The 23127-nt window shown below is 35.7% G+C and overlaps 1 protein-coding gene across 1 annotated transcript; it reads left to right on the top strand.

The window, feature by feature from the left end:
- The first annotated feature begins 75 nt into the window (after window positions 1-75).
- On the top strand, window positions 76-13717 carry ids (iduronate 2-sulfatase). The gene is made up of 8 exons (XM_084429730.1): window positions 76-423; window positions 533-710; window positions 913-1001; window positions 2278-2478; window positions 2558-2728; window positions 2849-2975; window positions 9811-9984; window positions 12316-13717. Exons 1-8 carry the CDS (start codon window positions 202-204, stop codon window positions 12840-12842), a joined length of 1689 nt encoding a protein of 562 aa, XP_084285856.1. The 5' UTR covers window positions 76-201; the 3' UTR covers window positions 12843-13717.
- Window positions 13718-23127: the final 9410 nt, after the last annotated feature.

The raw sequence follows: 23127 nt of genomic DNA on the forward strand, positions 1-23127 counted from the left end.
CAACCCTGACTACAGTAGACAAACAAGAGAAAAACGTGTACTGCGCCTTTAAGGACAGTCCCACTGATCGCAGCCAGTCTATGAAAACCAGGAAGCAAAACAAAAAACACTGGAAGTAGCTGGACAAAAATAAAGATGCAGATGCGATAGTATTGACTTCAGACTCTATATCGCTTTTTTAAATACACATATATTAATATAATGTTTGTAAATACTCAGATGTGGTTGTTTGTTTTAATTTTACACGTTTCGGACTCGGAGCAAGCTGTGTTTGCAAAAGACAGCAAAAAGTTCAACATTTTGTATCTACTTGCTGATGATTTGAGACCAACTTTAGGCTGCTACTCTGATCCAGTGGTCAAATCACCAAACATCGACCAGCTTGCATCTGTGAGCACGGTGTTTCATAACGCCTATGCGCAGGTATGTTGAAATATTGGTCATGAGATGCATGATACTATATAAAGCTTTATTAGTAGTGTAACGTTACATTTAAGTTACAGGTGTACATTGTTGTTATGTTCTTTTAAAGCAAGCTGTTTGTGGACCTAGTAGGGTGTCTTTCCTAACAAGTCGAAGACCAGACACCACAAAGCTGTATGATTTCAACTCATACTGGAGAGTTCATGCAGGGAACTACACTACACTACCTCAATACTTCAAGTCTAATGGATACACCACTTTATCAGTGGGAAAAGTCTTCCATCCTGGTAACTAGACCACATGGTGTACTGTATGCATGATGTCAAAATGCACAAAATCCTAAAAAAGTAGATTTTGTTATGCCAAATTTGTTCTTTTTCATTTTGGCATTTCTTTTTGATGAGAGTTGCCCTGTAACCCTTTCATGTGTTAACTGTCTGGTTTGATGTTAATCTAATATTGTTTCTCTTTTACGTGCTCGTCCTGAAGGCATTGCCTCCAACCACTCGGATGATTACCCGTACAGCTGGTCTGTACCGCCGTATCATCCACCCTCTTTTAAATATGAAAAGAGGAAGGTTAGTGTGTGAGGTAGTGTGGATATGTTTACACACTTCCTCAATGTTTGTGCTTTCAAACCCATGCTGTCCTGCTGTACACACACACTCACATACATACATACATATATATATATATATATATATATATATATATATATATATATATATATATATATTAGGGGTGTAACAATGTATCGTGTCAAAATATATTGCAATACAAAAATGCAACAATATGTGTCATGGATAGTGACAATATGTATTGTGAATACTTAAATGTGTGTGAAAAATTCAAATGTACAGAGTTTTAGTGTCAGTACTACATTAAACTACTATATATAATGTTGAATATAATGTATAATTAATGCAATGGGGGAATATTTGTGGGTCTTGATAATGCCAAATGTCTTATGACACCAGTAAAAAAAAGTAGCCTATACATTATTTTAAATATAATATATTTATATCCCATATCTCTCTTTTATACAATTCTGACACCTGCTGGTTAATCTGTCACATAATCCTTTGAGAGCTTCTTGTATTTCTAAGGTCTGTGTGCAAATTAAGGTAGTATCAGATACAAGTACAACAAGTAAATAAAAAAATGAATGTAATAAAAAATAAATGGTAAAGAAAATGCTGTTAGACATTATACTCAGAGGGATAGTTCACCAAAAAATTAATATTCTGTCATCATTTAAATAATTTACCCTCATGTTGTTCCTAACCTGAATTTCTTTCTTTTGTTGAACATAAAAGAAGATATTCTGAAGAATGTTTGTAAGCAGACAGTTGATGGCACCCACTGACTTCCATTTGGGGTGAAATATCCCTTTAAGTTAAAGCATGGATCACCTTCAATGTAAAATATTTAATATAGAAAAATTACCCACATTTACATATAATTAACAAATTGTGAATACTTAATTTCTAATTGTAAAGTTCATGAGAGCATGATTCAACTTGTTAGCTTGATAAGAAAAGGACAAAAATTAAGTTGCATTTAGTGAGTTACAAATAGGTATCTATTATTGTAATGTGTATTTCCTATGGAAGCTTGTTTCCACCACAGAATAAAACAATTAAAAGGGCAAGTGAATTTTTTTTTTTTTAAATATAACAATTCTGACTTTATTTTCTCCACAGTATCTCACTATAGAAACAATTTAGTGAGATAAACTCAGAATTGTGAGAAATAAATACAGAAATTGCGAGTCTATATCTGACCTTTTTTAAATAAACTCAGAACTGTGAGATAAAAAGTCGCAATTACCAATATCTTATATTCATCTGTTAGGTTTGCAAAGATAAAGATGGCACACTGCACAGTAATTTACTGTGTCCTGTGGATGTGTCCGAGATGCCTTTAGGAACCCTTCCTGACATGGAGAATACAGCAGAGGCCGTACGACTCCTGGACTCTGTGAAGGACTCCCAGAATCCATTCTTCCTGGCTGTTGGCTTCTATAAGCCTCATATTCCTTTCAGAATCCCACGGGTGTGTGTTTGTTTTTAGAGAAGCATATGACATACTGGATGAGCAGCAGTTAAATCTGGGAAATATTGCATTTTTATAGGAGTACCTAAAGCTGTATCCTATTGAGAATATGACTCTGGCTCCAGACCCAGATGTTCCTAAGAAACTTCCTGATGTGGCCTACAACCCCTGGACTGACATCCGCAAGAGGGAAGATGTTCAGGCGTTAAATCTGAGCTTTCCTTATGGCCCCATTCCTAAAGACTTTCAGGTACCATGCAGAAAAACAATAGTCACACTTGGAGATTTTGTACTAGTATATCATTGGTTTATGGCTAATTTGATCTCTTGTAGAATCATACATGATGTTTTTTTCCTCCTCATCTTTTAGCTACAGATCCGGCAGCACTACTTTGCCTCGGTGTCATATGTGGATGCTCAGGTGGGAATAATTCTGCAAGCCCTTGATGATTTCGGCCTCGCCAAGAACACTATAGTGGTGTTTAGCTCCGATCACGGTTTGTTGAAGAATCAATTCATCCTGTTGTTAGATTGTACATCCGATAACACTTCACAATAAGGTTTATTAGTTAACATTAGTTAATGTATTAACTAACGTGAACTAACAATGAGCAATACATTTGTTACAGTATTAATATTTGTTAATGCTAGTTAATAAAAATACAGCTGTTCATTGTTTGTTCATGCTAGTTCACAGTGCATTAACTAATGTTAACAAATACAACCTTTGGTTTTAATAATGTATTAGTAAATGTTGAAATTAATATTAACTAAGATGAATAAATGCTGAAGAAGTATTGTTCATGTTAACTAACGTAGTTAACTAATGAACCTTATTGTAAAGTGTTACCGTACATCCATTAGATGGCAGTATTGATGCGTTTGGTTTATATTAATGCTGAGATTTTCAGTCTGATCTGTTGGCTTCCATATTATTCTGAATTCACATCCTGGTAAGTTCTTTTCAGAAATGATGCTGTCACGTTTTTGTTTCATTTAGCATAAATTGCATTTTGAATTGTCGGCTCAGTTGGTCATAAGGCTGACGTTTTTTTATTATTATTTCTTGTCATAATGCAAACATTCATGCAGTGCATTAAGTGGCTCTTATACAAGGTTGTGCAAGTGCAAAATTCTGAATATAATAGGCTCATTTTAATGCATTTTTAAAAATTGAATTGGCCCACAATGCTGGATTGAAATGACAGCAAGAGAATATTTTTTCAAAGAAATTCAACATTGGCAACATGAAGCAGGTTTGATTTAGTATCAATGAGATACTATTATAGTTTTTATTGGATTTTATGTTTATATTTTCATTTTAATTTCAGTTAAAGTTTTAGCAATTTTGGTGTGTGTGTGTGTGTTTTTTTTTTTTTTTTATCTGTCTATAGTTGTTATTATAATAATTAGTTATTTTAGTACATCAGACTAAACTATATAAAAATGACAAATGTTGCCTTGGCAACTAGCTGAGATAAAATACATTCAAGTTATTTTAAATTTTATTTATTTAAGTTAACGTTTATTTTATTTCAAGCCACAAAATGTTTCATTACAAATAATAATATCCCTGACATGAACAAAACAGATAACCTCTTAAAAAGATCTATACTACTACTACTACTACTACTAATAATAATAATAGTATAAAATGTTCTTAAAATATTACATTAGTCAAGTCAAGTCATCTTCATTTATATAGCGCTTTTAACAATGTAGATTGTCTCAAAGCAGCTTTACAGAGATAAATGTATAATTTAACGTAAGATTGTTTTGGCTTTATAGCGGTTCTTTAATAAAGTTATTTTCCAGCTAAAGTTAGTTTTGATTGATTCGCTTCCGTCGCAACGATCATTTGTTTTTAAATTAGGGCCGCCAAGACGACACCATTCTCTCTACACAGACTTTAGCGAACCTGTGAGAAACGCTGATGGCGTTCAGATGCGCATTAAGAACGGGTTCTATAATTATGTGCGTTTGAATATATGTGTGCAGGTTTGGAATTCCCTACAAACCAAGCCTAAACAAATTACTGGTGTTTCCTTATAGTTTTGATTCAGAATTTTATTTTATTTTATCAATTCGGGGTAGATACGCAAATTGAGTTTTCCCGACGACGCGTTATCTGTAGAGTGGGAAAGGGATCCTCCATAGGGAGAGACTAGTTGGCCCTTCAGCACTGCATTGACATCGGGTCCAGGCGAAGGTCCTTCATCAGATCTGGAAACGGCCTGGATCCGGCAGGCTGCGGGAAAACCTTGGGATAAACAAAGACACTAAAATTAGCGTAGATGCCATTCTTCTCATGATGTAACAAGTACATCAGGATTTATGGGAAGTGTTCCCGGTTCCAGCTGACCTAATCTATGCAGCCTAATATTGAATTATAGAAGTCTATAATGTATTATGTGAACGCTATGTCAAAGAGATGTGTCTTTAATCTAGATTTGAACTGACAGAGTGTGTCTGCTTCCCGGACAATGGTAGGAAGGCTGTTCCAAAGTTTTGGTGCTAAATAGGAAAAGGATCTACCGCCAGCAGTCGATTTAGATATTCTAGGTATTATCAACTGGCCGGAATTTTGAGATCGCAATAGACGTGAAGGAGTATAATGCGTTAAGAGCTCGCTCAAGTACCGCGGAGCTAAACCATTTAGTGCTTTGTAAGTAATCAGCAATATTTTAAAATTGATGCGATGTTTAATAGGGAGCCAGTGCAGTTTTGACAGAACCGGGCTAATATGGTCATACTTCCTGGTTCTGGTAAGAACTCGAGCTGCTGCGTTTTGAACCAGCTGTAGTTTGTTTATTAAGCGTGCAGGGCAACCACCCAGTAGAGCATTACAATAATCTAGCCTTGAGGTCATGAACGCATGGACTAATTGTTCCGCATTTGTCAATGAGAGCATATGACGTAATTTAGATATATTTTTAAGATGGAAAAATGCGGTTTTACAGATACTAGACACGTGACTTTCAAATGAAAGATTGGTATCAAAGAGCACACCCAGGTTCCTAACCGACGACGAAGACTTAACAGAGCAGCCATCAAGTGTTAGACAGTATTCTAGGTTATTACGTGAGGAAGTTTTTTGTCCAATAATTAGAATCTCTGTTTTTTCAGAATTTAGAAGTAGGAAATTACGAGTCATCCAGTTTTTTATATCAGCTATGCATTCTGTTAATTTAGTGAATTGGTAAGTTTCGTTAGGTTTTGAAGAAATATAGAGCTGAGTATCGTCGGCATAACAGTGGAAGCTAATTCCATGTTTCCTAATGATATCTCCTAATGGCAGCATGTACAGAGTGAACAGCAGCGGTCCTAGTACTGAGCCCTGTGGTACGCCATACTGAACTTGTGATTGATAAGACATCTCTTCATTTACTGCTACAAACTGATAACGGTCAGATAAGTATGATTTAAACCATGCTAGTGCAATTCCACTAATGCCAACATAGTTTTCTAGTCTATTTAAAAGAATGTCGTGGTCAATGGTGTCAAACGCAGCACTAAGATCGAGTAACACTAATAGAGAGACACAACCATGATCGGATGATAAGAGCAAATCATTTGTTACTCTAACGAGAGCAGTCTCAGTACTATGGTATGGTCTAAATCCGGACTGAAAATCCTCGCAGATATCATTTCTTTCTAGAAAGGAACATAGTTGTGAAGATACTGCCTTTTCTAGTATCTTTGACAGAAAGGGTAGATTCGAGATCGGCCTGTAATTGACTAATTCTGAAGGATCAAGTTGCATTTTTTTAACAAGCGGTTTAATCATAGCCAGCTTAAAGTTTTTTGGTACGTATCCTAGAGACAAAGAGGAATTAATGATATTAAGAAGAGGATCTATGACCTCTGGAAGCATCTCTTTCAGTAGCTTAGTCGGTATAGGGTCTAACATACATGTTGTAGATTTAGATGATTTAACGAGTTTAGTAAATTCTTCCTCTCCTATAGCAATGAATGAATCAAATTTTTCCTCAGGGAGACTACAATGCACTGCCTGATGCGATACTGTAGTAGACGGTTGCATAGTTATAATTTTATCCCTGATATTATCAATCTTATAAGTGAAGAAGTTCATAAAGTCATTACTGCTGTGCTGCTTGGAACCTTCTGTGTTTGAAGCTTTCTTTTTCGTTAGTTTAGCCACTGTTTCAAATAAATACCTAGGATTATGTTTATTTTCTTCTAATAGGTTTGAAAAATAAGCAGATCTAGCAGCTTTTAAAGCCTCTCTGTAAGCAATCGAGCTCTCTTTCCATGAAATGCGAAATACCTCTAATTTTGTTTTCTTCCAGTTGCGCTCCATTTTTCTGGCTGCTCTCTTAAGGGCCTGAGTGTGCTCGTTGTACCACGGCGTTGGATTATTTTCTTTAATCTTCTTTAAGCGCAAAGGAGCAACTGTGTCTAAAGTGCTGGAAAAGAGAGAGTTAAAAGTTTCTGTTGCAATATCAAGTTTTTCTAAGCTATCCGGGATGCTAAAATGATGAAACTGATCAGGAAGATTATTAATAAAGCAATCTTTAGTAGCAGAAGTGATAGGTCTAACATATTTGTAACACGGAGTCGGCTTTGCAGCCTTGGCTAAATGTAATTTACACGAGACTAGATAATGATCTGAGATGTCATCGCTCTGCTGCAGAATTTCAACGGCATCAACATCTATTCCATGTGATAATATTAGATCTAGAGTATGATTACGACGATGAGTAGGTCCTGACACGTGTTGTCTAACTCCAATTGAGTTTACAATGTCTTTAAATGCCAATCCCAATGCATCTTTTTCATTATCGATGTGTATATTAAAATCACCAACAATTAGTACTTTATCTGCAGCCAATACTAACTCTGATAGAAAGTCCGCAAATTCTTTGATAAAGTCTGTATGGTGCCCTGGTGGCCTGTATACAGTAGCCAGCACAAATCTCAAACGTGATTTATCATTTTTACTATATATTTTTACATTAAGCACTAACACTTCAAAAGAATTATATTCGAAACTTGATTTCTTAGTGGTTTTGAAAATATTACTATAAATTACAGCAACACCACCCCCTTTGCGTTTCAGACGGGGTTCATGTTTATAACAGTAATCTTGCGGGGTGGACTCATTTAAAGTAATGTAATCGCTTGGTTTTAGCCAGGTTTCTGTCAAACACAGCACATCTAGGTTATTATCTGAAATCATATCATTAACAATGAGTGCTTTTGAAGTAAGCGATCGAATATTCAGCAACCCAAGCTTTATCATTTGCTCATCTGTATTATAGCTGTTTTTTATTTGTTGAACATCAATTAAATTTTTAACCTTAGATAGGTTTAAACATTTTTTGGATTTCCAAAATCGGGGAACAGACACAGTCTCTATATGATGATAGCTAGGTGAAAGAGGCTCTATGTGATGGGATTTATCTGACCTGGGTGACGCGAGGCCGCTAGCAGACGGTTGGTTTAGCCAGTCTGTCTGCTTCCTGACCTGGTGCCCAATTTGTCATGTTTGAGCTCTAAGACTATGAGCCATATTACTAGATAGAAGAGCAGCACCATCCCAGGAGGGATGAATACCATCTCTTTTCAACAGGTCAGGTTTGCCCCAAAAACTTTTCCAATTGTCTATGAATTCTATATTATTACACGGACACCACTCAGACAGCCAGCGATTCAGTGAACACAATCTACTAACTATCTCATCACTCCTGCGAACAGGAAGGGGGCCAGAGCAAATTACAGTGCCTGACATCGTACTTGCAAGTTCACACACCTCTTTAATATTAATTTTGGTGATCTCCGACTGGCGGAGTCGAACATCATTAGTGCCGACATGAATAATGATCTTAGAGAATTTACGATTAGCATTAGCCAGCACTTTTAAATTTGCTTTGATGTCAGGCGCTCTGGCTCCCGGCAAACATGTGACTATGTTCGCTGGTGTCTCTATTTTCACGTTCCGTGTGATCGAATCACCAATTACTAGGGCACAATCAACAGAATTCTCAGTGGGTGTTTCACTGAGCGGGGCAAATCGATTTGTTGTGGTAATCGGAACGGAAGAGTGGTTTTTTGATCCGCGACTAGAGCGATCCCTCACTGTCACCCATTTGCCCGGCTGCACAGGCTCTACTTCAGCTGGAACCGAATCATGTAAAGAGTTCACTATGCTAGGCGCATCCAAAATAGTATCTAAAGCTCTAGCACTCTTACTATCCTCAATTAAAGTTTGGATGCGTGTCTCTAATTCTGAAATCTTCTCTGTCAGCCTAACTGTCTCCTTACATTTATCACATATAAATCCTACATTGCCAACAGAGAAGTCTATGCTAAACATGTGGCATGAAGTGCAGGTGACAATTACAGGACAAGACATTACTCACCGTGTTTGTTGACTGATTATTACTTACCTGAGCTTTTATGAACTCAAAGGCGCGAGCGCGCGAGAGAAAAAATAAATAAATAAAACAGCTGAGCGCACGGGTGGCGCGTTAACAGGCTAGCAGTAGCGAATTAGCGTGTTGTGTTAGTAGTAACGGATGCTAGCGATGTCAATCTGAGATGTTGGGTAAGCTGTATTTAGTATAAACAACTACAAATTGTAGTAAATGATGGTTCAAAACAAAGAAATACGAGGCTAAGACGGAGCTTACAGCACCGAGGCAAACACACTCACAGCAGGCAGCGAGGCAGACAGGAGCAATCGATCAAAGTACGAAGAACATTATTCCATTTTTAAATAACAATATTACATTAATTATAATAAGCAGCTGCAACATTTACATATAAATGCATGGCAACAATTTACTAATTGGTTAACAATAGTTAATTCATTGACTTACATGAACTAACAATTAGTAAATATATTTTTACAGCATTTATTAACCTTTGTTAATGTTGGTTAATACAAATGTTCATGTTAGTTCACAGTGCATTAATGTCAATCAAATTTTGCTATTAAAAATGTTGTGATTAACATTGATGCTGTAGAAGTGCAATCTATTCTTATAGCTCATGTTAACTAAAGTTGTTAACGAATGAAAGTCTTACCAAATACTGTACATTAAATACATATTGCACATTATTGGTGCTATTTCAATATCTAATGTTTCTGGAAATACCCCATATGTTGTATAATAACATAAAAAAAATATTGAAGCTAATGAGCCCAATTTGACTCCTTTTTAATTCTAGTTTCTGCGTTCATTCGTTATGCCACAATTATGTAATACCTTAAATGAGAGAAACTGCCCTCAAAGAGCGTTTGAACTGCTCGTTCTGTGTGACTCGGAGCAGTTTTCTCACGGTTAACTCTCTCTCTCTCTCTCTCAGGTTGGTCATTAGGAGAACACGGCGAGTGGGCCAAATACAGCAACTTTGATGTGGCCACCCGAGTGCCATTGATCGTGTACAAGCCAGGTGTGACCTCACCTCTCTCTCGGCCCGGGGAGAAGACGTTCCCCTTCGTCGACGTGTTTCAGGGCACACGGGAGCAGTTTGGCAAAGGTAATGTTACTCAAAGCAGCTGTCATCACGCAAAAGACCGCAAGGGTCCTTCACAAGAATCCGAGACTCCAACCGAAGTCACTCAAGCGTGTGATATCAACTTACTGGAAACGATGTTATGGCTAAAGTATCGGCCCATTTAGAGCTTTGATTCTTATTTTTGCTTTTGCGCAGTGCAAAGGTTTTACCGAGAGCGCTCGCATCTGGTGGTGTTTCTCGCTTTCAGCTCTCAAGTGCACATTTGTGGCAATCTTTCGAAAACACTGAGCATAAGCAGCTGGAGTAATGACTGTAATGATAATGCCACAGCATAGAGAAGCTAATAAGTCCTGAGAGTTATTGCTCTCACTGTGGGCTCTGGATTGTTGCCGCTTGTTGCTCTAATAAACTGTGCTATATTCAGTAACCGTATCAGTAAATGTCATGGAAATTTCCGAGCTGGGGCCAGAATAGTGGCTAAATTCAGTGTGAGGATTTCATGCATTTATTTCTATTTTATGGTTTGTTATGGCAACACTTGGGTTTCATAAGTAAAAACAACAACGACAACATTAATTTACTCCATAGAGAAATGTTTTAGCAATAATGTGTACAGTTTAAAGACAGACATGTTATGAGCCCTTTGGCTGTTTAATGTGGATTGTACTCAGACGGTCACCGTGATTTCAGCTTCATTTTTATAATTCTGCGTTAATTGCACAATTAGAAGAGTCACTGTTAGAAACCGGAATCAAGGCAAACAAATGTCTCTATTCATCGAAGAATCCTGAAAAAAACATGACTGTTTCCACAAACCAGTATTTAATCTCACTTTATTACTCAATATCTTTGCTGCTGACCTTTGATGATCCAATTCAACCTTACGAATAAGCAAAAATAAATGTAGATATACATCACATTTGTGTTTTAGTTTTTGCTATTATTGCTGAAGTGTTGAACTTTCTTCTCCTGCGTCCTATTCTTTTCCTTCTTCCTCTCATTTCCTTCAGCCTGAGGTTTATTCATTTTACTTTTGGTGTGAAAAAGCCTTTACATTTGCCAAAAATAGAATCCAGCCCAGGTGAGAAAATGTAACACAAAAGTAATGTAACACTACTTTCCATAAAAAGTAACTAACACAAATAGTTAGTTTTTTTTAGGGAGTAACACAATATTGTAACGCATTAATTTTAAAAGTAACTTTTCCCAAGTGTACACTAAAGTCTGGCTTTTGCCATCACAGGAATAAATTACATTTTAAAATGTATTAAAATAGAATAACAGTTAGTTTAAATGGCTACAGTAGTTCACAATATCATTATTTTTACTTTTTAATGTTAGTGTAAATTTATGAAATTGGTAATCATCCAATATTGCATTTTATGCTTATAATCAATGCTTATAAGTCATTGATTTCATACACAGTTTTATTTTATACCATAATTTCAGATTGAATTGCATTGCAATGCATGTAGTTCATTTCCTCATAAAAGACATTTAGTACACAGTATTGTCCATTTGTTTATTTTTATTTTATTTTATAAGGCTAATTTAGTTCATGGCGTTGAAGTCTTTACTGAAAATTATTTTCAAATACCTATGGTGAAAATGAATGGGGTTACAGTTCTAAAAATCATTCTCAATATTAAAGAATAGCAGAGTTCACACCACAGCTATAACGATAACAGCACACAGAAACAATATCGTTGGAATCACTTTCAGAACGATTTTATCCAGCTGATGAACGATAAAAACATTGACAGCCAATCAGAATCCATCCTGCTGTACAGAGCTCGAGCATTTAAAGCGGCAGACAAGCATGCGCTTATAAAAAACAGAACGATATCATCCGCTGGTGTGGACACTAATATAGTTATCATTTTTCGTGTGAATGGGCCTTTATGCTCTAGAATAGCAAGTGAAAATATTAATAATAATAATAAAAAGATTAGCCAGCCAAAAGAAAGCCCTGTGTGATGCAGTTAAACAACACAGTATATATATATATATATATATATATATATATGAAGGCATCAAAACTGTCTACACTGAATATGATGCTAACCATTTTGTTTTTACACTTAAAAATAGAAAGATTTTTCGAAGTTGTAAATAAAGATTATTGGAGTACGTTTTAGGCTACAAGAACGATTTCAGTGCTTCTACTTCCGAATTTCACATTTAATTCAATGTGTTACTTGCCTCTTCTTTATAATTAATTGTGAAATTTGAGTAAAAATGGTTGGTTCTCATAAATAATTCTTACAGAATAATGCTGAATCTGAATCTCACAGTGAGAATTTCCATCATAGTTTTCCATCAGGCCTTTTTGTCCTTCTTTGCACCTCTCAGGTCGAGGAGTTGAGAGCGTGGTGGAGCTGGTGGATGTTTTCCCCACCCTGTCGAACCTGGCCGGACTGAGTCCCCTGCGCCGCTGTCCCGCGTCATCCTTTAAGATGGAGCTGTGCACAGAGGGCTTTAGCCTTGACGATCTAATCCGCATCCCAGAAAGACGCCCCCGCAGAGAAGCCTACTCATTCAGCCAGTTCCCTCGGCCCTCCGACTCCATCCAGGAGAACTCTGACCTGCCCGACCTCGCCGACATCCGCGTCATGGGCTACTCCATCCGCTCCACTGACTACCGCTACACGTTATGGGTGGGCTTTGACCCGCTCCACTGTCAGCCCAACATGACGGACATCCACGCGGGAGAGATGTACCTCCTGGCTGAAGACCCGGGAGAGGACAATAACGTGTTTGATGAGTTCGACCACGCCACTGTATTGCGCAAGCTTGGCATGCTGCCGTCATGGACAGAGAGTTTAAAGCATCACGTAATGTTTCTCAGCAGCGGCTTGAAATCAAAAGGGATTATGTGATTCTAGTTTCACAATAAAGGGAGTGTTTATGTTACAAACCTGTCAAGAACACGTCTGGACATGCTTCATCAAAAACTGAAAGGCAGAAAATAAAGCCTATTTTAGGGCAAGGAAGATTTTTTTTGCTTTATATTGTCATGGTAATGAAGCAGCTCTCCCACCAATTATCATGATCATAATTCTCAGTCTCATTACTGTAATGTGAAAATATAATTTATTATAAAAATGGTAAAGTATTTGTGCATCATGGTAGAATTTGTTATATTGCCTTTAATTTATTCTGATTTAAATAAAAATGTACTGCTGTATTTTGTACTAAAATACACTAATTTTATAAGAATAAAATAAAAAGGAATAACATTGAAAAATACTTTAATATTTTTTTTAAATCAGAATATATTAAAGACAGCATAACTAATTTATTTTGATTTCAGTAAAACCTTTTTTTTCTTTTTCTACTACATTACAGTAATACGAATTTTATGAGAATCGTAAAAAATTTAAATGAGGAATTTGGGCTAAAATGTGCCACAAGGCAAACAATAGCAATGACTTGAAATATTCTCATGTTTTTGTGAAGTTCAGCCAAATGTTACATAATCAAGAAATGAATCTCAAACAGCATTATAGTATCTGTTTTGCACTCACAGTTGGATTCTTCCTATTTTAAGCATTAAGATTCATTTAAAAGAGCTTTCAAACCTCATTCAAAATTATTTTTCTATATATTTTTTTCTTTTTGGAAAATGTTTTTGCAGATTTTTTTTTTTTTTTGGTTGATTTATTTAATAATTAATCATGTACCTCATAATGTTGTAATGGAATAAAATGCCACAACACTTTTCTTAAAAGAATAAAAGGGAATATTCACTCGTCTCTTGTTAAGTATATTTAAAATAATATCGTGATAAATATGAGTCCATTGACTTAATTTCCTCGTTCCCTTCAGAACGTGATGCATGGAAATGATGTAACAACATCAAAGTGAGAAATGAGTTTAATTTAAGTCTCTGAGAAATAGAAAGCTCTGCTCAGACAACACTGCTTCAGCAATTTATCAGGTCACTAAGTCGTAATTGTATTTTGTCTTGGAGGCCGACGGAGACTCTGCCAGCACTAAGCTCTTGTTTTCCCAGGAAGCGTGATGAAAATCAACTTAAATATAAAATTTCAAGTCATGCGCTCCCACTGCACCGTTGCCAAGGTAATTAGATGCTTAAATGTGAAAACTTGCAAATGATGTTGCCCGGATACACCTCAGAGAATAGTTTAACTGTGATGAATGTTTTGGCCAACATTTAAAAAAAAATGGAAGCGTTTGCTTATTAGCGTTGTGACGTCACCGACTCATTTCATGCCACGAGACTATGGCAAGCCTTTTTTTCTTTTATTAATTCCAAGGATATGAATTCTTGACATCAACTATTCTATTTTCACTAGTTAAAATGCTAATTCTTGTTATCAGGAATTACATTTCTACAATTCTTGATATAACAAATTATGTCACCACGAATTCCTGATATCAAGATTTAATTTCAACTAGTAAAAACATAAATTCCTGATATCAAGAACTCAATTATCACTAGTTGAAATGTTAATTTGTGAAATCTGTAAATGCACTTTAACATGTTACACTTGTCATTGCTTGATCAATAATCAATAATTAGGAGAGTAATTTCAGAAAATCTTAAATGTCTTTCTTACTAGTAACAATCACATTCATTAGTGACAATTGCATAATTGATATTAAAAATAAACATTTGTACTATAGTAGCAATCCATGTTGATATAAAGAATAAACACTATTATTGATAACAAAAATTATGATTTTTACTAGTAAGAAACTATGTAAAACTATAAGAAATGAATTTATATCAACAATTGAATTTGAATGGCAGCCTATGTGACATTTAAGTTGTGATTACAGATATTACAGATTACAGATTAATTGACTACTTGCCATGCTAGTCTGCATTTTAAACACGTTTACCTACTTTCTCTTTTCAGGTTTATTTTGGATTCCCCGCACTCTTTCGTGTTAGATGCCACATTGTTTACTCCTGCAGAGTATGAATTATTTTTGAAGGAATGTTTTAAATATTTATGTGGCAACATAAATACATTTTCTCGCTTTCTCTCAAAAGGAAAAACAACAAAACAAAGCAAGCGCATTATTTTTGTGTCTGTGTGTCTGTCCCTTTTCAAGTGTGTTCTTATAAGAGTGCAGCAGGAGTGTTATACTGAGGGGATCCTTTGGGACCGCCAATATATTCAGCTTCAGCAGACAGGCTTCATTGCCAGCTGGTCCGGAAAATTCCACTGCTGGCTCTCTTTTTTTGTTTTTTCTTGTCGACTAAAAGCAAGGTCAGGGCAGTCGGAGAAGAATCCACAGGGCTGATTGAAGCTGATATTTTAATTGCTCATACCAAACTAGCTTGGCTTTTCTTGTCCACCAGCTGATTCCGTGATGCTTTAGTATTGAAAAGTTTTTAAATTTCCTAATTAAAATAATCTAAATTGCTCCTCTCAAATGACTTTCAATAGATATTCTATCAAGAAAAAACAATAACCAGTATTGCGGAAAAATTTATTTTCAAAAGTAATGCATTGCAATATTGCCTTTCTCCCTAAAAAAGTAACTAATGCAATGGAAAGTAATGCTCTACTTTACTTTTGTGTTATTTTTTTTTTCTCACCTGGGCTCCCAGACAGCAACACAATCTCGGCCCAGATCCGGCCCACATCTGGTATATGCACTGAATCCACACGTTCCAGATGTGGGCCGGATCTAGGCCAACACTATTTTACTGTCTGGGCGGGGCTTGCTTGTTTGTTTTTTAATAACAACAACAACAACAACAACAAAAAGTTCTATTTTTGGCAAATGTAAAGGCCTTTTCACACCAAAAGTAAAATGAAGAAGCCTCAGGCTGACGGAAATACAAATTCACGCCTGACTTTATTTTGGTTAATAAAGTGAGATTAATACATAAAGTATATTTTTGTCTTTTAACATATTGCAGGTTTGCATAATATTTTATAATATAAGAAGTTTGCAGTTCACATTCATCTTGAGGAATATTGAATCTGTATTTGTGCAAGTGAGATGAGTAAATGCATGTTCACATTTAGTCTAGAACTACAATAACCATCATGTTTACATGCGCACACAACGCATCTGTACTTTTACTCTTGATTTCTCTCAACTTGGGGACAGGAAAGTATTCAGTCTTGCATTACTTATTTGAAAAAGAAATTCAGACATTTTGTAAATTTATAATTAATGATCACCGGATCAGCTGGCCTGGTTCTCGTGCCGGAGACAGACTCGCCCTCTGCGGGTGAACTTCGATCTTCAGACCGCAGTCCTGCCTTTCACTCATAGCCGAAAGACACTGCTCTTTCATAAAGACTCCATAACCTGCCAATAAACAAACAGTGCACAGTTCTGCGGACATTTTATCATCCAAATTAATTATATTCATTATCATTAGGAATAAAGTCTGGTGTTTTATGCAAGGCATTTCAATCACGCGAAAAGACAGGCGGACTCTCCTTAGGTGTCACATTACGCCTCTGAATGTTGTTTTGCGTTAAATAAAATGATTTAAAGCACAGTAATGATTTTATAGATAAGATAAAACATACACAAACCTGAATTTCACAGAGGAAATGCACCAATTCTGCAACGCTGTTTGTTCTGGACTGGAGAGAATTCAAACAGCCCGCGCTCACTCAACCGTTGAGTTGTCGTCATTTCAGAGGTTGGGGGAGGGGTGCATTGTTTTAATTGAGTAAACTTGCTCAATTTCTTAAGAGTGTTTTTTTTTTTTTAAATATATATATTAATAATATTGATTTGAAATTGAATTAAGTAATATTTTTGTTTCTTGAAACAGATCAGTTTAATTCTCAAATACTTTGATAGAAATTTCACAAATATATTAAGTGTATTATAAATAAATAATTGGTTAGTCAAATACTAAATTCTTTTAGATTCTTAAAAAAAGATAAAAAAAGATAATAAATTCTTAAAAAAAATAATAATAAAAAAAATAGCCAAACTGTAAATTTTAGATAAAATTAACTGTTGGATTTTTAGTCAATTATTTTGGTATGTTTAACTCAAACAATCAAGTAAACGATATTCAGAGATTTTATTAAGTTAATAAAGTTAAATATTACTGTAATATTTACTAAGCCACAGAATTATTTTTTAGAGTGTATACTGACAATAACTGACCAAAACCTGTCATGGATTGTTGCAACAAACATTAAACGTAGTACTATTTTAACATTTGTTCCCTAACACCCTAAGAACATCTGGAAAAAGAATTAGAATGGGTGATGATAAATGGTTTGTATTAACTCCATTATGTTGGATGATTTCAAACACAGAATCAATGCACACATGGTTAGGGATCACTGCTCTGGATAATAAACATTGATTTCCATAAGCACAGTGAGAATGTGAGTAATTACGCCTGGAGTTTGATAGTGGGTTTTCTTGTCTAAAATGCTGCAAATCTTCTTCCAAATTCATAGTGGTTGTGCAAAAGCAACCAAAAACAAAAGCTGGCCATCTTATGCACAAACCGCTGGATGAACAGGTGCAAAAAGCCACAGTGCATTTCTTCCTTTGGGTCCTGTATAATGTTTGACTAATGAGTCACTTTAAGCAAGACACCTCAGGTGAACAGGTAAAAAAAAAAAAAAAAAAAAAAAGATATCATACTTTCACAGTTGATTAATTACATTAAGAATTGCAAAAATATATATTTTTTTGGATTAGGCTACAAGTTTTTGGAAATGCTGCTTAAAAATGCAAATGAGTCATAATCTAATTAAATATCCCTTCATAAATCAGAAAATACTGTCAACTATATACAAACAAATTCCCCTTTAAAACCTTCAGAATACATATACAGGAATACAAGTTTGCTGCTGAAATGGAGATATCTGCACACAAGTGTTGCATTTTTATTATATTTAAATTTAAAACATAAATTAAATCCCTTTTTAATCTGTTCATTTATTAGTCAATTTATACATTCATATTTACTATTATATTGCATTATGTAACACTTTATTTTACAGTGTCCTTGTTACATATCTTACATGCACTTATTGTAGTAATAACAGCAAATTAAGCATAGTTACTAACCCTAAACCAAACCCTTGATCCTAACCATAACCCTATTATTCACCATTTCAGTTGTATCTGACTCTTGGTGATTAAATTGTATTGTATTGTATTGTATTGTATTGTTTTGTATTGTATTGTATTGTATTGTATGTTATGTTATGTTATGTTATGTTATGTTATGTTGTATTATATTGTGTTGTGTTATGTTATGTTATGTTATATTATGTTATATGATGTTATATATTATATTATATTATATTATATTATATTCATTATATTATATTATATTATATTATGTTATATTACATTACATTATATTATATTATATTATATTATATTATATTATATTAATTATATTATATTATATTATATTATATTATATTATATTATATTATATTCAAAGCCCAGAATTAGTCAATTAACACTAGATTTAAGCTGATCCAATACAACTGGGTAATGCGTATATATGTCACCCCTGAAAAGTTAAACAGGTTTAACCCGGAAATATCTGTTTTAAATGCCAAAAACGTAAGGGAACATTCTTCCATTGTATCTGGGAATGTGAGGTGATCAAGACATTCTGGCAAAAAGCGACAGCATTAATTTCTTCAATTATTTCAAAACCAATTCCAATGACCCCTGAACTACCAAGATAGTTCATATATATAAAATGTTTTGTTTTTTGGTCTTGTTATGCTCCATGTTTTTCAATAAAAATATGTAAAAAAAAAAAAAATATATATATATATATATTCCCTGACAGCAACATAATGTCGGCCCAGATCCGGCCTACATCTAGAAGTGGAATCAGATGCGCCAGATGCGGCCTGGATCTGGGCCGACACTATTGTGTCTGGGTTATATTATATTATATTATATTATATTCCCAGACAGCAATATAGTGTTGGCCCAGATCCGGCCTACTTCTAGAAGTGGAATCCACATGTACCAAATGCGGCCTGGATCTGGGCCGACACTTGTGTCTGGGTTATATTATATTATATTATATTATATTATATTATATTATATTATATTATATTATATTATATTATATTATATTATATTATATTATATTATATTATATTATATTATATTATATTATATTAATTCCCAGACAGCAATATAGTGTTGGCCCAGATCCGGCCTACTTCTAGAAATGGAATCCACATGTACCAGATGCGGCCTGGATCTGGGCCGACACTTGTGTCTGGGTTATATTATATTATATTATATTATATTATTACATATAACATAATTTCCCAGTTGAATCAACAGATTAATTAATGATTCTTTTTTTAAGTGGCTTTCTCAGTACCCCATAATCACAAGTTCTTCTGTCTGCTTTATACCTGATGTGTTGTAAGAACCCGCACGACATTCACTTAGCAAAAGTGATATAAGTTTGACAAAGTTGAAGGCTTCCTCCATATCCTCTGGAAACAACCAGACACTGTTGTTTGGAAACCCAACTCTAACCGCACAGTCCTGGATGAAAAGTAACAATGCCATGCTTGCTGGAGCTCTGACATGGGAGCAATAAAAGACAGCTGGACTGTATTATGAAACAGTCTGTGACCTATTACTTTTGCAATTAGATTTGTGAACATGAACGCTTTTGTAATGAACTTGGAGATTCTTTAGATGGCCTTCTCCAGAGATCTGATGGTCTGACAAGGCTCACAAACAGCCAGCAAAACAAACTGATTTACAAGAATCTCAAAATCAGAACTGTGTAATGATGTTTTTCAGCTTCGGGTCAGAGGGGACAGACTGAACTGAATGAATCCCACCAATGTTGAAAAATGAGAACGGTTAACAGTTAATTATTACTCATCATTAGTGTGTTTGCAAGAATAACTCTTGCTTACAATGGGGTTAAAGATTTAAACAAACCATTACCACACATTTAAATTCAATATGTAACTCATCACATGCTACGGACTTGAATAATATCTCAGATCAAACGGCTTGTTTAAGAGAGGTGTGCTATTACATTTCTACTCAATGAATGATAATTATTATAATTAATTTGCTCATTTATTTTTTAAATGATATGTTATGGTTCTTATGATGTGCTGTTATATGTGTAAGCTAATAATAAATGTACAGTTTATAATTCTAAAAATGCATTTCTGTGAAGTCAACTGCAGTTATGGCATTATGTAAAGCCTGACATGTGCAATTGTAGTCAGAACATTTTTTTTATTTTGAATTTTTTTATTGAACCTTTAGACAAAATAGATTTTTTTTTTTTTTTTTTTTTTTCATATTTGATACATTAGGCTTTTAGGGGTTATACAGTGAGAATATGTACTCGAGGATGGGAAAAAATATTATTCAGAGGCCCAAACTGAGCTAAAATATGCAATTTGTTGGAATTCCTGATATTTATATGACCAAAAAGTCGGTAAAGATTTCACAGCAAAAAGACTTGGTGGACGATTTTAATAGGCCAAAATCAATCAGACGACAGAAGCATAGTAGATTGTGTAGATTGTGTTAATAATTTAGAGGATGTACAAATGTGTGTATCAAATGTGACACAGTAGGCTTTAACGGGTTAATCAGTGTGTTCATGCATGTCTGTACCAAACTGCGCTAACAGCTACAGTTTTCTGTCATCTTGTGCACTTTGGCTGATTGTGCTCTTAGGGGTCACACACAGTCTCTCTGTCTCAGATGAGTTTAATGGTGCCAGTCAGATTGGGGCCAGATTTCTTGGCCCTGTTGTCTGAGTGTCCTGGTGGGGAAGCTGTTTTCCGGCTGGCTCAGTGACGTCCACCCTCGGGGCCAGTGCCACAACCATCATGTGCCCAGATCATATCGCACAGAGCACTGGTAAACAGACGGGAGCTCGCCAAAAATGCTGCCGCAAACCTAGCTTGAAAATCAACGTGAAAAACAACCAATTAGTCTTCTGTGACCTGATGTATTACAGAGAGAAACAGGATATTCGACATAAAAAAAAAAAAAACAAAGCAGGGGGAGTCAGTTCTGAGTTCGAGTCCATGCTTGTGGTCCTTTCTTGTCTGAGTTTTGTGTGGCTGTGTTATTCTGATCTCTCATGTGTATCTCCTTGGAATTATTAGCATATTAAAGCACTGTTTATTTGGGATACTCCTTTGTCTTTGATCTTTTTGATCTTTTATATAAAAAAAGAACTCTCACACACACACACACACACACACACACACACACACACACACACACACACACACACACACACACACACACACACACACACAACATCTTTTCATTGAAGTAAAACCATTTAAAATGGCATCATTATTTCATAATGTGTTCCCCCCCAACACACTTTATGTCTATTATGCCTGCTACAGACTGCGATTTCGGCAATCCTACAAGATCATTAAATCACACTGTACAACACGGATCTAAGAAACTAGATATGTATGTAGATTATACGAAATCGCCATGATTGCTCATCTTTCATCTGGGACTGCCCAAAATGGTACAATGTCTACAGGCATTACTTGTTGAAAGTTTAGATTTTTGTAATTTTATGAAAATGAAAGATCACAAGGATAAACAATACAGATTTATTTCCACAGCCTTCTTTGAACATATTTACCAAAGGTGGCAATAATTCTGACCACGACTATATGTATAACACTGCTGTCATGGACTTTCTCTGGCTGCTCCAGAGTGATTAATCACATGGCATTTAAGACTCAAACGATTGGCTCAAAAACTTCTGTGGTTCCTATGAGTGAAAATGGCAGAATTATGTAGTCATTGGGGTTTTTTGTGCCAGTCAAGCAAGTGCCATTGAGATAAATGGGAATTCTAACATATAGCTTTTTCCAGGTTGTATAGACCAACTGGTTCTTCATCAAAAATGAAAGTCTTTATAAAAGCCAAAAGACAACAACATTTTATTACCTGTAACAACATGCACCATTGAATCATGCACAACAAGATCAGAACAACACAAACCCTGCAACACTATGTTTGCGCGATCGACACAATGCAGCACCACCACACATACCTGCATTAGGATGTTGTCATAGCTAGTGCCATTTCCAGTAGGAACTGCAAAGTTGGAGCCGCCACATGCTCAATAGTGTTTGGCAGTTGAGCGCCTGCTAATGACTGTGCAGCTCCACTGGGAAATGAGCAGACAAGAGAAAGAGAAAAAGCACAAGAAAAATGCAAGGCAGAGTGATGCACATTATAGTCCAGGATCTGATGTCCTCCATCTGGCGCAGCCAGGGAGCGACTCCAGCAGCAAGCTTGCTCCGACCTGCGGGCATGGGCACTCCATCATTATTTCCCCCTGATGCTCCCATGGCACTATGTTGGCATTTAGGAATGTCACTCCACAAGCCAGAGTCTTGGTTGAATCGGGCTAAGCAAGCCCGCAGAGACAGTGCAAGTTGGCTTGCATCAGCAAAATATGTGTTCGGGGAGATGGATGTTCATTATCTCTTAATACATCACATTTGTGGGACTTGCATTGTGTGGGGAACGGTGAGAAAGTGTCATTCTAATGGCCGTACAGGGGTTCCTCCGGAATGACAATGATGCCACCTGACATCAGACATAAAGTCATGCTGCTACTGAATTAGCCCGACACACCCTCGGGTTGACAGCGGAAAAGCCGTTTATAAGTGACTGTGATTCCTTGGGAGTTTTGCAGCCAGGAACTCTTTCTCCATCTTCTCTCTTGATCGTTCCAACACCCATTAGTACGAGTTAAGTAAGAGAGGGAAAATGACTTCAGATAGCATATTTATTGGTCACTTTTCAGAAATAACAGCTTTTTCTCTCTCTTAGAACATCTTGGTCTTTTGAGCACTAACTTCAAAGAAGCGTATTTATCTATTTTGACCTCCTTTTCAAGTGACAGCTGGCATATGTCGCATTTCTGTCGCAATTATTTCCATGGAGACACAGTGAAAGGAAACACAAATACAGTCTTGGTTGTTAGATAAAATATGCAAACTGAAATAAAGTAATCTAGTGCAGAGATGGGTCTACAAAGAAAGAAATATGATTATCTCATCAGAAACATTTTCTCAACATCAACATGTTTTTTAGATGCAAGACGAAACACATTCTGAGGATTGGTTCAACCAAAAATGAAAATTCTGTCATAATTTACTCACTGTTCGAAAC

This window comes from Rutilus rutilus (genome assembly GCF_951802725.1).
Source record: "Rutilus rutilus genome assembly, chromosome: 14".
NCBI lineage: Eukaryota > Metazoa > Chordata > Actinopteri > Cypriniformes > Leuciscidae > Rutilus > Rutilus rutilus.

What these genes read in the sequence shown, in the direction of transcription:
- ids (XM_084429730.1), top strand. Translation starts at nt 202, where the DNA reads ATGTTTGTAAATACTCAGATGTGGTTGTTTGTTTTAATTTTACACGTT. An exon ending in GGGAAAAGTCTTCCATCCTG is followed by an intron (nt 711 to 912) that starts GTAACTAGACCA and finishes CTCGTCCTGAAG; the next exon opens with GCATTGCCTCCAACCACTCG. An exon ending in ACGGGAGCAGTTTGGCAAAG is followed by an intron (nt 9,985 to 12,315) that starts GTAATGTTACTC and finishes TGCACCTCTCAG; the next exon opens with GTCGAGGAGTTGAGAGCGTG.